Below are 22,405 nucleotides of genomic sequence, written 5' to 3'. Positions count from 1 at the left end.
TTAATATATGTGGTTTGGAAGTTGTATTTGTTTTGCTCCTTATTGTTACTTTTTGGTCATCTCCCTTGTATACCAAATAATGGTTTATTCATTAGAAAATTTTATTTGGCACAGATGTCATAACATTAAAAAAAAGCTGAAGTAGAGGAACCAATTTGGGGAGGGTTGTTGATGATAATTAGATTTTTGTCGGAGGTCTTGTTTTTGTGTGTTCATATGTAATATATATGGAGTCAGGTTGATTAATAGATAGACAATTATGGGGAAGGACCGAAGGAATATGAAAGACAAGAGTTAGATGGAAAAAAGATAAGTACTAGCATAAAGGATGAGCACGAGAATAAGATGAATGGATGATAATGTTATGAAATGGGTTCAATTTTAAGTGACGGAATGCTTTTATTTCTATTATTAGCAAAAGAAGAAACTTATATGCAGGAATGCAGGTAGCAAGTGTTGGTCTCAAATTTAAATGGTGCACGGCATTGAGAGATATGAAGGTTTTTATTATGCAGATGGCCAGATAATTTTTCGTTGGTTTAAATCTGTGACCTAATGAATAGTAAATTTCATTTCACAACCCCCGATCTTCATATCGTGTTTACAGATATAATAACTAATAAAATTGCGTTAAAGAAAAACTAAGGGCCCAGATGTTGTATAGAAGAAACTAGAAAGTAAGCAAAGAAAAAGGAGAGCGGGGAACTGATTCTTTTTGTATTGGCATCACTCTGTGGCGTGTACATTTTCTTCCAATATGTTTTTAATTGTGGCACCACCGTCCAGTCCGTCACCTAATCTATATATTGTTTTACAGTTTGATTATCTTCTTTGTTTTTTGTTGTATTATAATTATAAAGAAACTAGAGTGAACTTTATGAATTAGATTGCTTCTATGGCCGTTCTGCTGCCCTGCCTGTGGATTTTTGGTTGGCTGGCCTTCATCACTTTATATCTTTAAATTGAACTAGATTATGAAGTTATTTAAATGTTCTCAATTATTTGTTCATGTGAAAAAGAGTGATGAAGACTTGGCAACTGACAATAAGTTTAGCTGCAAGCCAACTCATCCTGAGTGAGGTTTGGTTTGCCATTTACTTAACGCTGATTGATAATATAGTACTGTGACCCACAACTTTGTTTTTTGATTATAGTACTAATCATATGAACCTACATGTATTTCTTTTGGATTACTCTTGCGTGTATATGTATAATATATGTTCATGTAGGTAGAGATAAAGAGAAGAGTAGGTATTTCATGTGGGTTGCAGGGTGGTTTTCCATTATTGAAGGACAGAAATAATGGAGAAGAAAAATGTATAGGAACCAAAGAAACTAAAGCATAATAATATATTCCACGATGCTAGAAAATCTTTTGTGAGACCTGCCTATGATTTCATGAGAATATAAGCTTGTCCCACGGACACCAAAAGAGCTCCATTCTGTCATCCATGTTGATTCGTTGAAGTTCCATTTGGACCTTTACTAATTCATCTTTCTAATTCTGGACCAGTGAATTTTTTATCAGCAGTATTTTGACATGAATCGAAATACAGAAAATTTTCTCCGATTATCAGATATCGATATTGAGGTTCGAATGCGTTTAGTTATGAAAAAGAGATTGTGATGTTAGGATTATCATTTAATGATATGAAATGGATTAATGATACACACCCTGTATCCTGCTCTCGTTTCACGTTTTTTACAACACTGATAGGAAGTTAATATACGCAAAAGCAAAACATTCCATATGATGGCATATGGGAAAAACCTTACTGCTTTTACGCGAGCTGTCATTGTCCTCTAGGAGAAACCGAGGACAAGAGAAGAAGAAGGGTACCACAATGCACATGTAACACCAAAATAAAGAAGAGAGGAGGGGCCTTGAAATTCCTTTACAGCTTAGAAACAGCACACTGCCTTTTACATCTTTTGTTCTTCTGAGTAGAGATTAAGACACATACAGCACCTTTCATACTCTCCATCACCCATCTTTCTGCACCTTAATTTATTATTCTTACTTCTAATTAAGAAAATATATTACCATACCTACTACTCTTCATCATCCATACATTGCTTCTGTAATTCATGTGTGTCATAGTGATGGCTCACACTTGTTTTTGTGTGTAAAGTCAACATGTTATAATGAAAAATTAACTTGTATAGTTGAATTTTTCTCATCTTCCTGAGAAAAATTAACATGTTGATATATGCCTTTGGCTAGAAGCATAAGGTAGGGTTCAAACTTGGCTTCACAATGTCCACTGAATATGGGGAAATTATCAACATTGTTAGTGGCATAGAGAAAGTCAATCATAAGGTTTGCAAATTATCAACATTGTGAGTGGTACAGAGAGAGTCAATTATAATGTGTTTACAGGTTTTGCAAAATAGAAATAACATTTATCTACTGGGAGGACACAGTTGCAGTTGTGAATAAAGGAACTTGTTTAAACTGCTAAAATGTATCTTCAACAACAAGAAGAAAACTACTAAAATGAGGAAGATCCTGAACAGTTACAATTCAATTTGAATGAAAATGTAGGATACAAGAGTAAAATTATCTATTACAACAAAGCCTGGGAGGAGGTGCAAGCTTATAGCACTCTGTGAAAAGAGCACAAAGAATAGTAATTGAGAAGTAAAGGAACTTCAAGCTATATGACTTGCCTACCAATAGTAAAAGAATTGCAAACACTTCTCAAGGGAACTTAAGATTCATGTAGCTCTGAGTGCCCGAGGGAGGGTTTATGTAAACGCAGAGCAAGGAGACGACGATGGAGATCAACATAGACCAAAGATAAACTATGGTTGGAATCTTCCCCTTCCTTCCCATCAACCCCTTGGCGAATGGATAGAGATGTGACAGGACCCAAAAGCTAAAGAAAACGCCTCCAAGAAGCTTGCTCCACTCTGGGAAAGGGCTGTACATTGTTCTAAACACCCCCACTGCAATGGCAACGATGTTCAGTAGTATGATGGTCACTGGTGGAATCATCAGGACTGTAAATCTGAACTCGTGTAGCTCTGCAAACTCGTCTTCACCTTCATCTGGAGCGGCAGGTTTTGATGTCAATGTAAAGGAGATGTCAACACCAGCTATGACTTTTAGTAGACCATGAATCACGGCTGCTGGATGAGCACTGGTTCCACCAATCAACCAGAACTGCTCATTTCGCCACCAGTCATGGAGAGTGATTCCTGACCACCTGATTTCAAGGATTGCTAGCATGCACAAAGTTAGGGTAATCGCCAATAGAAGAGTTAGGAAAGTCACATTGAGGGACTGGACTATGAACTTTCCAGTGAAGAGTGAAATGGCAGGCAAGACACAGTATACAATGAGGAAGAGTGAAGTGAATGGATACATTCCCACATTGAAATACGCTATCCTCTGTAGGAATTTCATTCTGGGGCTTGCGAAAAGGGCATTGTTTCTGGAGAAAAAAATCTCAACAGAGCCAGTAGCCCACCTGAGGACTTGGATGAGTCTGTCTGTTAGATTAATAGGAGCTGTACCTCTGAAGGCGTCTCGTTTTGTGACACAGTAGACTGATCTCCATCCTCTGTTGTGCATCCTATATCCTGTCACAACATCTTCTGTTATCGAACCATAAATCCATCCTACCCTTTTGCCCCATTCAGTTTTATCCTCGTAGAAGCATGTTATAACCCGTATAGCCTCCTTGATTGCTGCAGGGTCTACAGGCTCACGTTGCACTGCAAGAGATCCAGCTGACCTGCCTTGGCTACCTTTACCTCTAAAATTATGAAGCAATCTTCCTCCAAATTCAGCAACACCTATAGAGTCCATCAAGTAAGTTGAATCACCAAACCGTTCAGGAATCAAAGACCTGGAAACTTCATCACCAGCATCCTCGTCTTCCATGATAGGTATAATCATTTCATCTTCTGCTTCACTCTTTGGCTCCTTCTTCTTTCTCAAACAAAACTTGATCTTTCTCCTACCAAACCATCCAATGTGGTTTGTGGCTCTTGGAGGACTGAAACCGTAAAGAGCAATTCTTCTGAAAATGCAGCCTGTTCCAACATACATTGGACCTTGTAACCCATCAAGGGCTCTCATGTTCACATCGAAGAACACTGTGTTATGGTTTGCATAGCGGTCATTTGGATCAATCCCCTCGAACCTTTGTGGGAATTGTACATAACAGATCTTGTCACCGCCTCTATCAAGCATAAAACACATTCCTTCCCTCAGAGCCATTGAATTATAAACGTAATGATCACAATCCAGATTAAGAATAAATGCACCATTAGACATGATTGCACTTGCGCGAACTAGAGCATTCATGGCTCCAGCTTTCTTGTTGTGTTCAAATGTAGGCCGCTTCTCACGTGAGACATAAACCAACATTGGCAATCTTGTATCAACATCAGTTGAGTCTATTAGATCCTCAGCATCATTCCCGGTCCCATAAACAGCTTCAGCCTTTGGCGGAACTAACATCATCTGATAGTAAAACAAGAAATTTAGCAACTATAATTCCAAAAAAAAAAAAAAAACCTTGGCAAAATAACATGAGTTTCATAGTGAATGCACTGCATATTTACAATAGAGATCTTACCTGGATTATACCCTCATGATCCCCCCTCGAATGGCCCTTCTCTGCTGACGTCCAAGTTCCATGCCATTGTTTCCCATCAGACATATAAGTAGCTTTTGAAACCTCAATCAAGTCAGAAGAATTCCCCCCTTTATTCATCTGCTCCTTCTTTGCTTTCATCTCAGCATGTGCATTACAGGCATCTGACCTTCTCCTTATGGACTCCGGCAATGCATTTATCCTTACCTTAAACTCATCATATTCTCGTTTTACTCGCCTCCTTTCTCTGACAAAATCAACCCTCACTTTGTTCTTGAGTGGATCACGTTTCTGTGAAAAGTATGCCTCGGGATTTCTTGGCTCTATCTTGTGTTTTCTACAGAATGGAACCCATATACTAGCAAAGCTTGCAGCTTCCGCAATAGCTTCAAATGTTACTAAAGAACCTCCATCATCTGATAGGTAACACGCCAATTTCTCAACCGGATAATCAACAGCAAGGATTGAAAGAATTGTGTTAGCAGTCACAAGAGGCGGTTCTTTTTCATGATCAGCTGTTGAAACAAATATATCTATTCCGGGAAGATCAGATAAACCTTTGGTAAGGTTATTCAAGTCAGAGGAATCATATCTGTCTTTCAAAACAGAAAGATCAGTCACTCTATTTACAGGGCAGATCTTTGGTAGCTGATCAAGTATCCAAGACAGAGCAAACCAAACTTCACAAACAACAGACATCACCCATAACCACATGGCGTCGTGATTAGGATGAGAAATCCTCCACATCAGAAAGCAAACCAGTGCAGCAAGTCGCATAACAATAATCAATCTACAAAAAAAATGAAATTTTAAGTAATAATTTAAGAACTATAGTTCAAATTATACTCAAAATTTTAAACTATAACAGCAAGCATAAACAGTACTTGCAGAACAGACTGAAGTAATAAGCATCCATCAATATATAACTATGGTAACATGGTAACTAGTACTACAAGTTCATAACAAAAGAACAGATAATTAAATGCATATTAGCCCAGAATAGAATTTTATCTCATAAACAGCTCAACCACAAAGCTAATCATCAAACATAAGTTACATTCATAAGAATGTAACAAAAATCAGAGGACGAATCACTCTTCCGAATAGCTAGTCATTAACAATCAAACATAAGACATAAAGAATACCGAATAACAAGCAATACAAAGCTGAGTTCAGCTCTTACCTATATGGACTGATAATTGCAGCAGAAATCCCAACCTTTCTAGTCAAAGGCCTATTTCTTGACTGATTAAACTTAGGAGGATGATTTTCATGCTCATCAATCCCTCTTCCAAATTCATACCCTTCTCTAGGCCAAACCGCATTCCCAAAGCCATAAGTACCATTAGTCTCAAACAACCATCTAGTATGATCAAAATCTTGATTCGGGTGCGCCTTAAATGATTGAACCAAAGAAAAGTTCTTCCCATACTTAACCCCTCTACTTCTGGGAAGTGAATTAGGCTGATCCTTAGCTTCCTCATCTCTTTCGTAATCGCTATTATCATCCTTATAAGGCTCTTTACAACCCGGACAGAACCCTCCATCACCATTACCATTCCCAATACAGTCCAAGTAACAATCCTTACAAATCTTAAACCCACATTCACACTGATAACTCCTCAAACCCCCATCAACCAATTTCTCATCACAACCATCCATTCCACACAATTTCTTCGATTTCACCGCAATTTCAGGCTCTTCCCCCCACTTAGACATCACATGATGAGCTTTAGTCTCTGAATTGAATCCACCAGTATAAACAGTATCCCTCAGGTAATTCTCATTAGGGTTTCTGTTTTCATCATCTTCCGGAGGGCTTTCAGTTCCAGAATGTTCCGGAAACATCCGGTTATCAGGAGTCGATGGAATGTGAACTGTGTAGCCCACAAATTCATCTGCACTTTCTTTAGACATTGACAAAAACCTCCCATTACCACCACCTGAAGACCTCCTGTTTCCTCCGCTTAATTCAATTCCACTCAGCGGAGAATTGGGGTTATTCGATACCGAGTGCCTTCGTGTCGGACTCGATAAGCCAATGTTCCGAAAGCCACCTGAAGAAGACACTGTAATTGTCACTGGAGATGATGACTGTGGATCCTCATATGCCATTAAAACCATCGTTACATATATGTGTGTGTGTGTGTGAGTATAAATCTATGAATCTATACAAATTTTGTTTGGGAGAGAATTCAGAGAGAGATTTGAGAGAGAGAGAGAGAGATGTGATTTGAATAAATGTTAAGTTGAGGATGAGAGTAGCAGAAGTGAGTTAAGGCTGGGCAGGGTATATATAACGGTCGAATAATAATAGCCGTAGATTGAGTTTAATCTGACGGTTGTGTGTACTTGTATTTTATATTCAAACGGTCGCTTGTTATTTTAGTCTGAAGTGGGGACCAGTTTGTAATAAAGTCTTGGGGGGATTGGATTTGAAATTATAACGGTCGATTTAGTACAGGAGTATCTACTGTATCTGATTGCCTGATCATACATGTAATCTAGTTCTAGTCGCCTGTACATAATGATGTTAGTGTTGAATACTGTTGATGTAAAAAGGAAATAAGGAATGATACCGTTTGAATATATGATCATTAAAAAGTGATACACTTTAGTTAATGTATTTTTCTATTTTATATCATGAACGGGAGTTGCATATAAATTTGTTCACTGGTTTTTCTCATATTCGATGAATCTGATATTAAGTAATCAAACCACTTAATTTATTCTTAACTTCAGATTTTACTCAAGAAAATAAATAAATTTGACAATCATTCTTCTCACATCCAATAATTCAATAAAATAATTGAATTTGACTGTCGTTCTTTTCGCATCTGATTATTTTTGATATTTTACATGTTTTTTAAAGAAAGAACTTGTTCCTTATACTACGGGCTTGTTCGGGTAACTGGAAATTGGCTTATTTTCCCTCTAAAAGTTGTCTTATGCTTCTGTTGATATATTTGGATTGAGAAGCATCCTACTCCTTATCTATAATTTTAGTCAACCTCTCACATATGATTATATTTGTCGAATCTCTACAAATATGTAAGTAATTTACACAACATTTATTATCATATTAAAGTGATATATAGTATTTTAACAATTTATTATTATTAATATACGATTTTTAAATTATAGCCAATACTATTGAAGCACAATGTCTTACAGGTTCAGCAAATTTTACATAATGTCTTACAGGTTCAGCAAATTTTACATAATGTCTTACATGTCCATTTAGCTAACCCCATTGAAGATGCCCTAAGAACAACTCCAACCATGAAAAATCTTTAGCTAAAAAGTGAGTTGGCATGCCAAAAAAAAAAACATAGATAATTTGATGAAAATATGACACTTCAACCACGCCCTCCTTATCTATAATCAGAGTATCTCCAAGGGTACGGTTATAAACATGTTAGCTATATCATCCACTTGGCATATGTAAATTTGAAACACTCCAAACCATTCCATTAGCAAAAAAATGTAGAAAAACATATTTGATGAGTTATATTTGTTGAATCAATGTACCTTTTACGCATAATTTTACCTAATTTTCAATTATACATAACTCTCTTGGAACACATGTCTTCACTGTTAGCAAAAAAATTACATTACGAGGATAGCTAATGATTATAGCTAACAATTTTACAAATCTTCATTGGAGATGCTCTTATAACCAACCTCCTATTGATAACTATATTTGTCGAACTTCTACAAGTCTATAAGAAAATCTGTAGAAAGATTACACATCATTTATTGCCATATTGAACTGATATATTCTATTTATAACAATCTAAAATATTAATAACATACTGTTTTTAAATTATAGCCAACCAATATAGTCAATATCATTTAAACACAATGTCTTTGAGCATCTCCAACCATGATTAGCCCTTAGTTAAAATCTTAGTTGACATACTAAAAATGAAAAATATAACCAACCTCTACAAAAAAAATCACATTCCAACCACACTTAACCCTTGTCTATGATAATAGACAACCTCCCCTGGATGACTATATTTGTCGAACCTCTAGATGTTTGTAAGAAATCTGTGGGAAGATTATACATCATTTATTACCATATTGAACTCACATACTCTATTTTAACTATTTAAAATATTAATAACATACTACTTTTAAATTATATCCAACCAATATAGCCAATACCATTGGAGCTTAATGTGTTAGAGCATCTCCAATGGCGTTGGCTATAATCGTTGGCTAAATTGGACCTGTAAGACATTATGTAAAATTTGCTGAACCTGTAAGACATTGTGCCTCAATGGTATTGGCTATATTGGTTGGTTATAATTTAAAAATAGTATATTATCAATATTTAGATTGTGATAAATAGAATATATTAGTTTAATATGGTAATAATTTATATGTAATCAGTGGGAAGGAGGAAAATAAATTGCGGGAGATGACGTGGAATTCACTACAGATCTGTAGTGGTTCGACAAATATAGTCATCCATAGGGGGATGGCTATAATTATAGACAAGGGCTCACCATGGTTGGAGTGCTTTTTTTTGTGAATATTGGCTATAGTTTTTAATTATAGTAAGCCACCTAGATTTTTACCTAAGGGCTTCTCCTGGTTGGAGATGCTCTTACAGGTTCAGCAAATTTTACATAATGTCTCACAGGTCCAGTTTAGCCAATGATTATAGCCAATCCCATTGGAGATGCTTTTACAGGTTCAGGAAATTTTACATAATATCTTACATGTCCAATTTAGACAACAATTATAGTCGACCACATTGGAGATGCTCTAAGTGAAATACACTAAATACAACAAAGTTACAATGAGATGATGATTTATATATTTTGCACATGTGTGTAAGAGTGAGAGAAAGATATAATAGTGAAAACACAAAATTAATCGAGACATCAAAAAAATCAAATAATATATGTTAACACGACATCTCTATTTTGTTATCATGGCCGCAAAAATTTTAAAACTAAAACATATGACATGATTATATAAGGTAAACAGTAAGAAATGTACCATCATAATATGAAATTTCAAAGAGTCCCTCGTTCATTCCTTCATTTTGAATAGCGTGAAATTCTTCGTCATCGACATTTGAATCACAAGTAATCCCCGGTCGTCTTTTCATAGGAGAAAATTTGTGAAATCAGAGTAACGATCAAGTGATAATATTTAAGAATTTTGATTTGGGGAGATCTGGTATTTAAACGTATGAACTGTTTAGACATTATCTTTTTAATTTGAAGATTTGGGGATATTTGATTTCAAAACGCATTCAAAATTTAATGCGATTGCATATACGTTTAAGTTTTATTTTATGATAATATTCTTACCCCTTGCACCCTTAACATTATGTATAATATTTTAATCAATATTGCTTTTTTTCGTCTAACTACTTTAGTTACTTCTATTGAAATATATGTTAGGTCCAGAAAGCTGATTATTTTAATCAAGAATTGGGAGTTAAATAGTTTGGGAAAATTACCAAGTATACTAACTTTTGGATCTTATTTACAAATATACTACATTCTCTAAAATCTTGCAAATATACCATCTTTTATAAAATATAATCAATTAAATTGTCAAAATACTACCTTCATCTTTTCATTTCTTTATTAGTTATCTCTCATCCTCCCCCTCTCCCCCCCTCCCTCTCTCTCTTCATTTTCCAATGACTCCAGGCCTCAGATTCGGTCCGTCGGCGCCGCCGTCTCGAGATCAGAGCTCTGACACTAAGAAATCACCGGAAACACCGTTACTTGACTCTCCAACATGATTTACTAGAAAATACCGGAAACTCCTGCAAGGAGATCATGGCCGTCGAGGGCAAACGTTATGGTGGCCAAAGACATGTCCGGGAAGTTTAGTTCAGTTCAAGCAGCTATAAATTATGCAACAAAAGTGAAGAAGAGAGATGTATATCGCGAAAATATTGTGGTTCCAAATACCTTGAGTAAGATTATGTTGGTTGGCGATGGAAGAGGTACACGATAATCATTGAGAGCAGAAGTGTTGGTGCTTTTGTGATATTGGCCCCGCGGGGATGTTTTTCTGCTTTTGCAACCACTTGCAACTTAGAGCATCTCCAATGGCGTTGGCTAAATTGGATCTGTAGTGCAGTATGTAAAATTTGTTGAACCTGTAAGACATTGTGCTTCGATGGTATTGACTATATTGGATGGCTATAATTTGAAAATAGCATGTTATTAATGTTTAGATTTCTTACAGGTTTGTAGAGGTTCGACAAATTTAGTCATCCATAAGAGGTTGGCTAAATTTATAGACAACATGTCACTATGGTTGGAGTGTGAACTTTTGAAGTGGTTGGCTAAATTTTTTATTTTTGGCATGACAACTCATCTTTTAGCCAAAGGGTCTTCATGGTTGGAGATGCTCTTATTATGTAGAAAAATATAGTAATTTTTAAAAGATTTTTTCAAAGTTACATTTCTAGTTGCATATATGGTTGCTATTAGTTGCAAATATGGTTACATATGCAACCACCGTATTTTTACAAATATTTTTTGGAATATAGTATTTTACAATTTGTTTTAAAAATGATAGTATTTTTGTAAAAATTCGTTTAAACTTGATTATTTATGGAAAAAGCCCAATAGTTTAATCACAAATTTAAAATTTATTATGTATCTTTGAATATCTTTATCAAGTTATTAAACAGTTAATAAGTGTCAAAGTAAGACAAGGCAAGAAAAAAATATTATACAATTATTTTTATCCCGATACGCAATGACACAACCTTTGATGGATTCAGACATCATATGATTTAAATTATTATATACTCCGTTAAATTATATGATTTAATCACACCAAAAATCCCAAATACCCGAACAATGTACAAGTCAAAGTGTAATAAAGCAATTCAACGACATTTCGATGACTCACAAAACTAAAACTCCTTTCGTCTGCTCCTTCAAGTTCCAAAATACATGTCTCTTTTGAAAAGATTACGCATATTCTATTTGGATGAACTTAAAATAAGTACTTCTTATTTAAAATAAAAAAGTGGAGTAGAAGTTAGAAACTAGTTAAGATTTATAAGTGATTAAAATATTTGGCAAAGAAGTAGAAGTCCTGAAACAAAAACTAACATTCCTAACTTTTTATAAGTGCTTCTTAATTTATTACACAAACGGTACGAATAAGTGCTTCTAACTTAGTATAACAAAGAACTGGGCTTTTAAGGGGGTAAACAAACACCCACTAAGAAAACATTAATCAGATAAAAATTTCTCAATTCTACCCCTAATAAATACTCCCTCCATCCCATTTTAAGTGTCCACTTTGCAATTTTCACACATATTAAGAAACCATTAATATAATGTTTTTATCATCATCTTCCCGCACTAATCAGCTTAGTTTTCACACATATTAATTACGTATCTCATTAATTATTGTGTATTGGACCTTCTCTCATTTCAAATTAGACTATACATTCATAATCATTCTAAATATAATTATGAGGGGTTGTTGGTTGTATTTAATACTATATTGGAAATAGTATAAATTTTACATGGGTTAAAGAGTAAGACACATATTTTGGGAATTTTTTTTGTGACAAAGTGGACACTTAAAATGGGATGGAGGGTGTACATGAATGTATACTCTTATTCAACCCTTATTAATTATTATACAACTTTCAAACAGAAGGATAATTTTGAAATAATATCAATATATTTGTATTGGAAACTAAAAATGAACAAGTATTATGGGATAAAAAATTTTTCCAAAAGAGACTTGTACAGTGGGACGGGAGAGTAATAAGGATTTAATTCAATCCCAAAATAAATTGATTGTTCACCGAAATAAACACTCAAAAAGGTAAGCAGCAACCAACAAAAATCTAGACATCTTCCTTGGCAATCCAATATTCCCTCCGTCTCAAATTAGATGAGTTCGTTGATTTCGGGCACGTACTTTAAAATCCATTGACCGTATAGCTACATTACTTATTTTTGAATTTTATTTTTCCAAATAAAAATTTAAATATGAAATTTTCATTTACAAAAGAAAAATTAAAAAAATAAATTTTGGAACTATACGGTCAATGCATCTTAAGTTACGTGCCCAAAGTCAACTAGCTCATCTAATTTGAGACGGAGAGAGTAGATTTTAATTTGTTTGACTCGTACAAACGTAACTTACAACCAAAAATATAATCTTTTTAGTAGAAATTCAGATTTTAATAAAAAGAGTTAAAAGTTCGACTTTGCTCACTATATGCATTATGGTTGGTTGATTCATCTGTTGCTAAGGTGGATGTTTGATGACCACTTCACACATCACATTATAAAGATTGTTTAGGAACTAAACAACGTAAACTCAGCTCCAACAAGAGTCCCCATCAGTCCAACAACCTCCTGCTGCTCATTACGTTAAAAAAATACAAAGGACTGCAAAATCTACATGTTGCCCTTTATTCTCTTTAACCAAGACGGCAGAGACTCTTCTTACACAAACATTCTCGTGTATTATGCATGTAATCTAATCTTCTATGTTATAACAAAGCCGGCACAGCACCTTTTCAATAACCATTCAACCTGGATTTGGTCTTCCTTGGTCCATTCCATGTAAGAACATAATAAAATATATTTAAGAACAAGTTGATATATATGTTGTTGGTCACTTGAGTAATACAAACTACAGAGCAGCATACATTATGGGAAAATTTCATAACTCCCTCTGCATTTACAAGCTGTTGATTCTTGCTGTACTACACACAACAATCTGCTTTTCACAGGCCCAGGCTCCGCAAAATTCACCAGATCAATGCAATGAAATTCTGGTTACCTACACTTATGTATCCGGTTATGCTGTCCCACCTATGGTTCCTTCAGATTTGAGCCAACAGGCTTACAGGTTCCAATCCACGCTCACCGTGCTCAACAATGGCTTACAGGAGCTGCCCTCATGGCGGGTCTTTGTCGGGTTCAGGAACAATGAGGTGTTGGTGTCTGCCTCCAATGCGGTGCTAGCTGATGGCACTTCACTTCCTGCCAATGTGAGCACTGGTGCAATTTTGGCTGGTTTTCCAGTGACTAATCTTAGGACTGGGATTCAGACAGCAGGTGATTTTAACTTGATGCTAGCTCAGGTGGACTTGGTGGGCACTCAGTTTGGAGTTGCAGCCCCGGATGTTCCTCTCCCGGGTTCTCTTAGGATTGCTAATGATGGGTTTTCATGTACTAGTCCTTTTGCTCAAGGTTAGTTCTTCTGACAGAGTGCTATTGTTTTTACCTTAATCACTCCTATATTACATATCTTTCGATACATTAGGTTCTTAGGTATTCAACATGACATTCTTTAAACGGTGTCATCTGAGCTTTCACAATTTAAATTTCAGGGAATGCATCTCAAGTATGCTGCTTTAAAGACTCAGATTCCCCGCCTAGCTTTGAATTGGAGGATCAAGAAATTTTTGAACCCCTCCAGAACGGTGATATTAGTATAATGTACGATGTGATCAGATCATACGAATCCAATTACCTGGCACAGGTCACAATTTCAAATCAGAATCCCATCAGGCGTCTCGATAACTGGCACTTGAGCTGGGAATGGATGAGGGAGGAATTCATTAACACCATGAGAGGAGCATACCCTTTTATCGTCGATACAAATGAATGTATTTATGGCCGGCAAGGTGAATTCTACCAAGACTTAGATTTCTCTGCTGCCTTAAATTGTGAAAGAAGACCAGTGATTATTGATCTTCCTCTCGAAAGAACAAATGATACTAATCTTGGGAGGATTCCATTTTGTTGTCGAAATGGAACGATTTTGCCACCAAATATGGATCCATCCAAGTCCATGTCAATCTTCCAAATGCAGGTTTACAAAATGCCACCAGATCTGAACAGGACTCAGCTTACTCCCCCACAAAACTGGAAAATTAATGGCACAAATAGCCCGAATTATCAGTGCGGTCCTCCTGTTCGGACGAATCCAACGTTGTTTCCTAATGCTGAGGGGCTATCTTCAGAATCAGTAGCAATTGCTAGTTGGCAAGTAGTGTGTAACATTACACGTTCAGCCTCAGAGAGCCCGAAATGCTGCGTATCTTTCTCATCGTTCAACAATGACTCAGTCATCCCCTGCAATACTTGTGCTTGTGGATGCAATTCGGATCAGAGCGATGTCTGCAGTGCCACAACGCCAGCACTTCTTCTACCATCACAAGCTCTACTTGTTCCGTTCGATAACAGAACTAAAATGGCAAAGGAATTCAGTAAAATAAACAACAGGAAAATGCCTGATCCATTGCCTTGTCCTGATAACTGTGGCGTTAGTATCAACTGGCATTTACTCTCGGATTTTAAAGACGGATGGAGCGCCAGAATGACGGTTTTCAATTGGGGCGAAACAGACTTCGCTGATTGGTTTGCTTCAGTTCAACTTGACAACGCAATGCCTGGTTTCGAACAGGCATACTCATTCAACGGGACAGCTCTGTCAAGCAGTGATCAGATACTATTTATCCAGGGACTTCCGGGACTAAATTATATCGTGTCCGAGAGAGATGGCAAGAATCCGAGGAAAGATCCTCGTGTTCCTGGCTCACAGCAATCTGTTATCTCATTTACAAAGAAAACCACACCTGGAATCAACGTACCTCGTGGCGGCGGATATCCGAGTAAGGTTTACTTCAACGGTGCAGAGTGTTCACTTCCGTCTATGCTCCCAAGTGATGGTTATGGCATAACTGCAGCAACAAGTGTCTTCAGCTGTCTTATAGCTTCATTTGTTCTTCTGTTACTTCAACTATAATTTGGACATATCCTCTGGAGAAACGCAACACGATTTCAATTTCTTTAATTCTTTATCCCTAGACAAGTATAGCTTTTTCTGGTTGATATTTGTATCTATACTTTAACTTAATGTTCAATTTATAGTCATTGCATCCTCTTATCAACACCACATTAACTTCTCAACCATCAGCCAAATATTAAGCACGTAAAAACAGAAGAGCTGCGGGGAATACAGTAGTGACGAATATTGTACCGTTAAAAATTATTGTATATAAATGCTGAGTATATTTTGTTCTTATATATTCGTAAAATAAGAATGCTGAGCCTAAATTTCCTGACTAGATTTTATCTTGCAGATTAGGGTAATCTAGTTCTGAGAAGTGCTAAATTACGTGGATAAACAAAATCCAAAACTTTGATGTAATCTGACATCCGTTCATCTCTTCAGATGAGCTCCCTAATCTGAATTCAGTTCATACATTCAGGTGAGCTCCCTGTGAAACTTTCAAAACCCGGGATCTAATTACAACATTAACCTATCTAGTCCTAACACTAACAAGTAACAACTGTAAAAACTAAGTAGATCTTCCTTCAACAACATAATACAACTTTAAAAAGCAGCTATACATTCAGAAGAGTATTTCCTTGAGGATTAGGAGTATTAGCATGATGAAGCACAGAATAACAAGAACAGTTGCACATTTCACCATTCCCCCACTCTTTTGGCTTCTCTCTGCCTGTAAATATTAAAATAGTAACAGTGAACTTTACTTGCTTAATCATAGTTGTACTTATCTTGGTGAACACATTCAATAAACAAAAAATTTATTAAACCACCATCCGGTTTTTAAAACGGATGGAGCTGCAAGAAACCATGTCACCAAATTTGTCAAATACATAAAGCCAAAGAAAAGAAATACAGTAATATACCTTTTTCAGTTGTTTGAGGCCTTCCTCTACTGATGCAGCAGTGTTCTGAATGTTGTAGTCTATCCGATCAACAATAGTTCCCTGAGAGAACTACCAAGTAAATATTCTGGATAGCTATAAAGGTTAGTACAGATTCAAAAGAATAGGGCTTCAACCTGGTCTATCACAAGGACTGATAGATCTTTCATGATCTGGGCCAGCTCGTTCACTGATTCCACCACCTACACATCAATTATATGCCTAAATATGGCAACGATAACTATGCTATAGTACTGCCAAGTAAAACTGAAACTCCAACCTGGTTTATCTCTCTTTCCCTTTCAGCTGTAAAGTGCTCACTTTTCTTTACTTTAGTCATTTGATGTTCAGTAAAACCCTAATTGATCAAGCACGATCATATAACATGATTAGTGGCCCGTGTTTACATCAGCATATAAGAGGTTCATAAAATTGAACTATCACAGAGTTAGACCCTGCATCATCCACCAGTTAATTTATTGAACTTGTATACATATTATTGTAATTACTAGTTTGAGTTAACAATTTAATTGCATACCACATCACTAAATTCATCATCTGCCAATCTGGATTTATTTTCATTCAAATTCATCTCCAAGTCAAGCCCATCATGATCCTACATTATAAACAACGAAGTCAGTAAGACAAATGTCCATAATTTTAAACCCAGACATTTCAACATAATAACATAATAACCAGGAAAAAATCTTCAAAATATGCTACTGAAAATGTGTTCATTGTTAAATTGGTAGACAAACCTCTTTTTGCTGACGTAAGCGATTCAAATAAGAGGAATGTTTCTTACGAAGCTCCACTGATATATTTTGAAGGTCTGTTGCGAGAGAGCGCTGTTTAGAAACACTTGTGTCAGGCAAAGCATCCTATTAGCCCACTAAAAACATTTCCATTGCTTCCATACACAACCATGATAATGAACAAAAAATCCAACTGGAGATGCACAATCACAAACACGCATGCTACTAAACTACATTTGATATACAAACAATTCTTGCGAGCAGTGATAGCAAAAGAGAAACAAATCAGGGAAACTACACACCAAAAGACATAAAATACAGCATACCATAATTAGTTTTTTGTAAATCTAGTACACAAAAGAGGAATCTGTCTCCAACAACAAAGATTTTGTACTATGCAGATGAAGGGCAACACTCCCTAACAATCTTACCTGAACATTTTTTCGGATACTTGATTCCTCAGAAGGCCCACCATCAGAAAGTTTCTTTAGCTTCTTTTCTGACTTTCTTAACAGAGCTGTAATCTCCTGAGTACGTTCTTCAATTATATACTGATCCTTTTTTCCATCTCCAAAAGAAGGCGTTAAAGCTTTTGCATGAACCTTGGCTAGCTCTGCCATTTTTGCTCGAGCGCTCCGTATATTAGAAGAAACTTCTTCAGAAACATCAACCCAGTCTGGAGGCAAGCCAATAGTAAACGCATCTGTACTGCTGAAAAAGAAAACGAACATATGAAAATTTTTTGCCACTCCGACTAACTGAAGTAAATAGTAATAGTCTCGTTCTTTAGGTCAGTTAGTGGCTTAGTGCAGTATAAATATTTCTGGTGGAAAGATAATATGAAGACCAAAATTCAATATAATATCCAGTGTAAAATACAACAGTAGGAGGATGAAAGCTCCTATCTTTAAAAAATGAACAGTGAAATGTCTATATATACTTAAGTTTCAGCTTAATTCACAAGCATAACAAAAAGTTTTTTGACCCTTATAACTATTCTAAACTTTATATAGCTTCTTCTTTTTTACCTAATACGTGTTGAGAAATTCTAAAACTCGCTAACCTTCAGTCCTTTATAATGCACTGAAGGGGTTATAAACAAATCTGTATAATGTTCCCATCTTTAAAAAAATGATAAAAGGCCTATATACACATAAAATTTCAGCTTAATCAACAAGCATAACAAAAAGTTTTTGACTAATATAATCATTCTAAACTGAATATAGCTTTTATCTCTACAACCAGCTTTCACTCGGTCCTTTATAATGCACTGAAAACTGTGTAATCACTCCTTTATAGCTTTGGTGCTTTTGTGATTACTTAGCAACATGGACTAATAATGCATACAGAAAAAAACTGACCATTTCCACTGAATAAGTGCCTCCACACCACTAAACAGCAACTAGGTGATATAAATTCATACCAGCAGCATAACATGAATTTACTTCTAAATCTTTTACTTTATGAGCAAGTGCAGAAGATATATATATATATATATATAGATATATACACACACACATATATATATATACACTTTATCCAAAGAAACAAGAAAATTATTTAGGAAGATAGATAATAAGATCAATCATCAAAAGTACCCTAAATAGTAGACATAAAAGAACAAATTCTAACAAGAAACAGCAAAAAGGTTCACTAAACAAAGTTTTTAAGTTACCAATCAATCAAAAAACTGGCTGGAAATGGAGTAATTGTAGAATGATGAGGTGCACAGAACTTCTCAAATGAAGCAAAGAAAAAAGAAGACTAAGGAAACAGAAAAAAAAATACCAAGTGAGTATGCATAATATTTTACCTGTCCAACAAATTCTGCATTCTAGCATAGATATGAACACCACCTCCCCACATATTGAAGTGTTTAACTCTCAAACTTTTAATATTAGAGATCACATATATAGGTTGTTTGACTTTTTGCAAGCAAATCAGAATAATTTGAACATATAATTAAAATGATTAAATTTAATAAAAAAAATTTTCCGACTAAATATATGGTTTAATATTTTGATTTAGAGTATTTATTATGACTATAAACTTGTAGCAGTTTGCGTACGTGCAAAATTAGGATTCTCCGAAGCTCTTATCTGTCAACTGTATCTAATCCCTTGGTCGGATGTGTGTGTGTGTATGATCAAGCTTACAGCTCTCACTGCCATATAATAAGAGTTCTGAAAATGACTAAAGAATAATTAAGCAACATGCACGATTCAAGTTCATCAAACTAGGAATATACACACAATACTAGAAGATACAGGAGTCCCAATCTCCGGTTCCAAACATATATTTTATGTAGCCAAATTTAAAATCCACAGATAGATACCAGAAACATCTTATATAGCTCACATCAAAGCAACATAAAGTCGATAATTGTGTTGTTTGTATCATAAACCAAATTTGAAAATCGACTAAAGCCAATCTCAATTACAGGGCCTGATCTCAAACTCTATATCGAGACCTAAACAATGAAAATTAATCGATAGAGTTATATGATAAATATTTTACATGAAATATACTGACAATATAAAAACATAAACAAACACTTATTACAGTCGAATGCGACAGGCACAAAATTATTTCCCAAGGAAAACTCTGGAGTGACACAATTTGCCAGCACTCACGGTCTCTTTGACGCTTCTGAGTCCATTGATTCAGGTGTGAGGCACGCCTAGAACTGAGCAATAGGCAATTTTGCAGAGGGAAGAGACATAGGTAGGTGTTGCTATGCGATGCTAGGGTAGGGAAAATGAACGCTGTAAGTTATAGTTGACATTCCATTTTCCTAAGGCAAGTGCTAAGACATATATGAAAAAAACCAAAAAAAAACGTTCTCATTGATTTTTTTTTGTTTTGATCAAAATATCCATCGACTGTAAGCATAACAGCAAGAGTGAAACGTGAAACGCTAGAACTTTTTACATAGCTAAGATTAAAACGTGAAACGCTAGAACTTTTTACATAGCTAAGATTAAAGCGACTTAACAAAACCTTATTTCTGACTTAAAATCCAAAATAAAAACAACAGTACAAACTACTACTAGTAAACTTTTTTGACTAAACATAACAAATCATCAAAACCACGACGATCTAAATCGTAGCCCAAAACAGTAGATATATCTACATAAGTCTGATCAAACAGAATGTAAAACCAAAACTAACTTCCTTCTCAAGCAAAAAAAAAACTTATCCTATCCTATCCTAATCAACCGTACATACTATTAAAACTGTATAATCCTAAGTTGTACATAACAAAGCATCAACTGTAACTTCACGAAATATATCTATATAGGTCGAACGGAAGCAACCGAAACTGAATATAAAACCTAATTTGCTCCTTACAAAGCTAGGAACTACAAAAAACAAAACATCATAACAATATCGTCCAGTATAACCGCAATTATCATCAAAACTAATTCAATTTATAAGCAGACAATAAACCTGTGATCCACACACAAACACAAATATATAATTAATTGGAAGTCTTAATAGAAGCGTACCTAGGACCTGGATCGTCAGTAGTAGAGAGAGGAGCATAAGAAGATCGATTGGAGAAAGGAACGAGAGGCGACATTTCAATGACAGCAGTGTTGAACGTAGATGAAGATGATACTGGCACGCGATTGTTGTTTAATGTCGTTCTGTAATTTTTAAATAAGCTTGTTCTATTTCTAGTTGCCATTGGATCGATTAAAGCTCCTGACTGTATATACAAAAGTATCGAAGTCTGTGTTGTATTTGTGAGTTGTATTTGTAGAGGTGTTTGAGAGAGATAGAGAGAGATTAGGTGAGACAGATTATGAAAGTCTGGGTGTACGTCCACGAGGGAGGGAGCAGAGAGAGAGGGAGAGATTACGAGAGTTCGCGGGTCTGTTTACACTTTACAGGGGAATGAGAGAATACTCAACTATCTCATAGTCTGACTTTTTATTTTTTAGTTTTTAGATCGTATATTTAATAATTTCCTTTTTAATTTTTTTAATTTTTGTAAATAATAATATATGATTAATATTAGAATTGGCCTGGTTAAAAATTGGGAAATGTCAAGTAGAAGACCAGATATTTCATTCTCTTGCATCAAAAACTTTCTAACACAGAACTTTATTTGGAAAAATATGAGTTCTCAATTGCAGTTCTTGCACCTTCAATGCCATTCAAAAGAGCAAAGAAAAACTGGGGATGAAAACTTAATGCAGTGTGCGTCCTAAAGTACTATCTGACACTGACAGTACTTGGTTTCCTAAACTACTGCTCTCTCCGTCCCGGTCATTTCTATACAGTTTCCTTTCTATACAGTTTCCTTTTTTGGGACGCCCCATCATTTCTATACATTCTTAAAATAGCAACTTTTAATTATGTAAAATACTATTACATCAACTACTTTCTTCCACTATTTTTATTTTATAATAATATAAACACTGTTACACCCACTACTTTCCCCACTATCACACATTTATAATTAAATACAAATGGGTCTCACCACTTTACTCACTTTTCATCTAACTTTACTCATTTTTTACATTTTTTTTTGTCTCCGTGTCCACACCAAATATATACACTTTACTCACTTTTCATCTAACTTTACTCATTTTTTACATTTTTTTTTTGTCTCCGTGTCCACACCAAATATATACAACCACGGAAGGTATTATATACTTTGTTCTTACTTTTCAAGGCTCGTTATTTTCCTTCAAGCAGCAAAATCTCCCATATTGGAATTATGATCCCCTTCATCAGTTCATCCCACCAAAACTTTGAAACCTTTTGGAGCCAAACATTGGCAGTGTTTGTCCAGTTGTCCACTTGGCAATGGAGGAAATGTATCATTTTACTTGTTATCAATCATCATGTTTGTCCAAAACTATCCACTAGACATCTTTGACTGAACTCCACAACAAGATTCAGTGATTACTTTTTAAACGAAACTGGATTATGAATCAAATGTTTGGTGTTTTAGACTTCAAGCAGTAGCTCATCGAACAAATAACTAATCATGTTTAAGCTATTTACCGACATTTCAAGTTTTCTGAACCTTTTCAAATACAAGATGCCAGTATAATTTACCATAACTTGTAATCCTACAAAGCAAAGCAAAGCTCCAACCTAGCTATGAAAACTGATATACAAATAAAACCTAAATTATTGACATTTCATTCTGCCCAAGCTCAAACTTGAAAATATAAATGAATACCTCCCCCCACCCCTGCGCCAAGAGACTATTAGCCGGTCATAGTTCATACCAGGGTATAACAGGATACACCAAGCCCCCCACCCCCAAAATACAAGCCCATGCTTTGCCTAGAAACTATTGGTCAGTCATAGTTCA

At 35.4% G+C, this 22,405-nt stretch overlaps 3 protein-coding genes across 4 annotated transcripts; 1 reads left to right on the top strand and 2 right to left on the bottom strand.

Moving 5' to 3' along the window:
- Positions 1–2,430: 2,430 nt before the first annotated feature.
- On the bottom strand, positions 2,431–6,870 carry LOC108223639 (cellulose synthase-like protein D5). Its single transcript, XM_017397986.2, has 3 exons — positions 5,791–6,870; positions 4,590–5,397; positions 2,431–4,474 (listed from the first exon to the last, which is right to left on the bottom strand). Exons 1-3 carry the CDS (start codon positions 6,729–6,731, stop codon positions 2,702–2,704), a joined length of 3,522 nt encoding a protein of 1,173 aa, XP_017253475.1. The 5' UTR covers positions 6,732–6,870; the 3' UTR covers positions 2,431–2,701.
- A 6,317-nt stretch (positions 6,871–13,187) lies between these two features.
- LOC108221626 (COBRA-like protein 7) lies at positions 13,188–15,510 on the top strand. The gene is made up of 2 exons (XM_017395492.2): positions 13,188–13,825; positions 13,966–15,510. Exons 1-2 carry the CDS (start codon positions 13,282–13,284, stop codon positions 15,384–15,386), a joined length of 1,965 nt encoding a protein of 654 aa, XP_017250981.1. The 5' UTR covers positions 13,188–13,281; the 3' UTR covers positions 15,387–15,510.
- Positions 15,511–15,764: 254 nt separating this feature from the next.
- On the bottom strand, positions 15,765–20,985 carry LOC108220557 (tlg2p-like protein a). Of its 2 annotated transcripts, none has more exons than XM_017394360.2 (8): positions 20,580–20,985; positions 17,502–17,778; positions 17,074–17,163; positions 16,854–16,931; positions 16,596–16,673; positions 16,453–16,518; positions 16,298–16,378; positions 15,765–16,104 (listed from the first exon to the last, which is right to left on the bottom strand). In XM_017394360.2, the coding sequence occupies exons 1-8, from the start codon at positions 20,759–20,761 to the stop codon at positions 15,997–15,999; spliced, it is 960 nt and encodes a 319-aa protein (XP_017249849.1). In that variant the 5' UTR covers positions 20,762–20,985; the 3' UTR covers positions 15,765–15,996. The 2 variants fall into 2 exon arrangements, with proteins under 2 accessions (XP_017249849.1, XP_017249848.1); XM_017394359.2 differs by having other exon boundaries at positions 17,502–17,781; positions 20,580–20,984.
- Between the last annotated feature and the right edge of the window lie 1,420 nt (positions 20,986–22,405).

The sequence above is a fragment of the Daucus carota genome, chromosome 5 (genome assembly GCF_001625215.2).
Source record: "Daucus carota subsp. sativus chromosome 5, DH1 v3.0, whole genome shotgun sequence".
Classification (NCBI taxonomy): domain Eukaryota; kingdom Viridiplantae; phylum Streptophyta; class Magnoliopsida; order Apiales; family Apiaceae; genus Daucus; species Daucus carota.
Note: the sequence above shows the minus strand (reverse complement) of the source record. Positions and strands in the feature narration are given on the sequence as shown.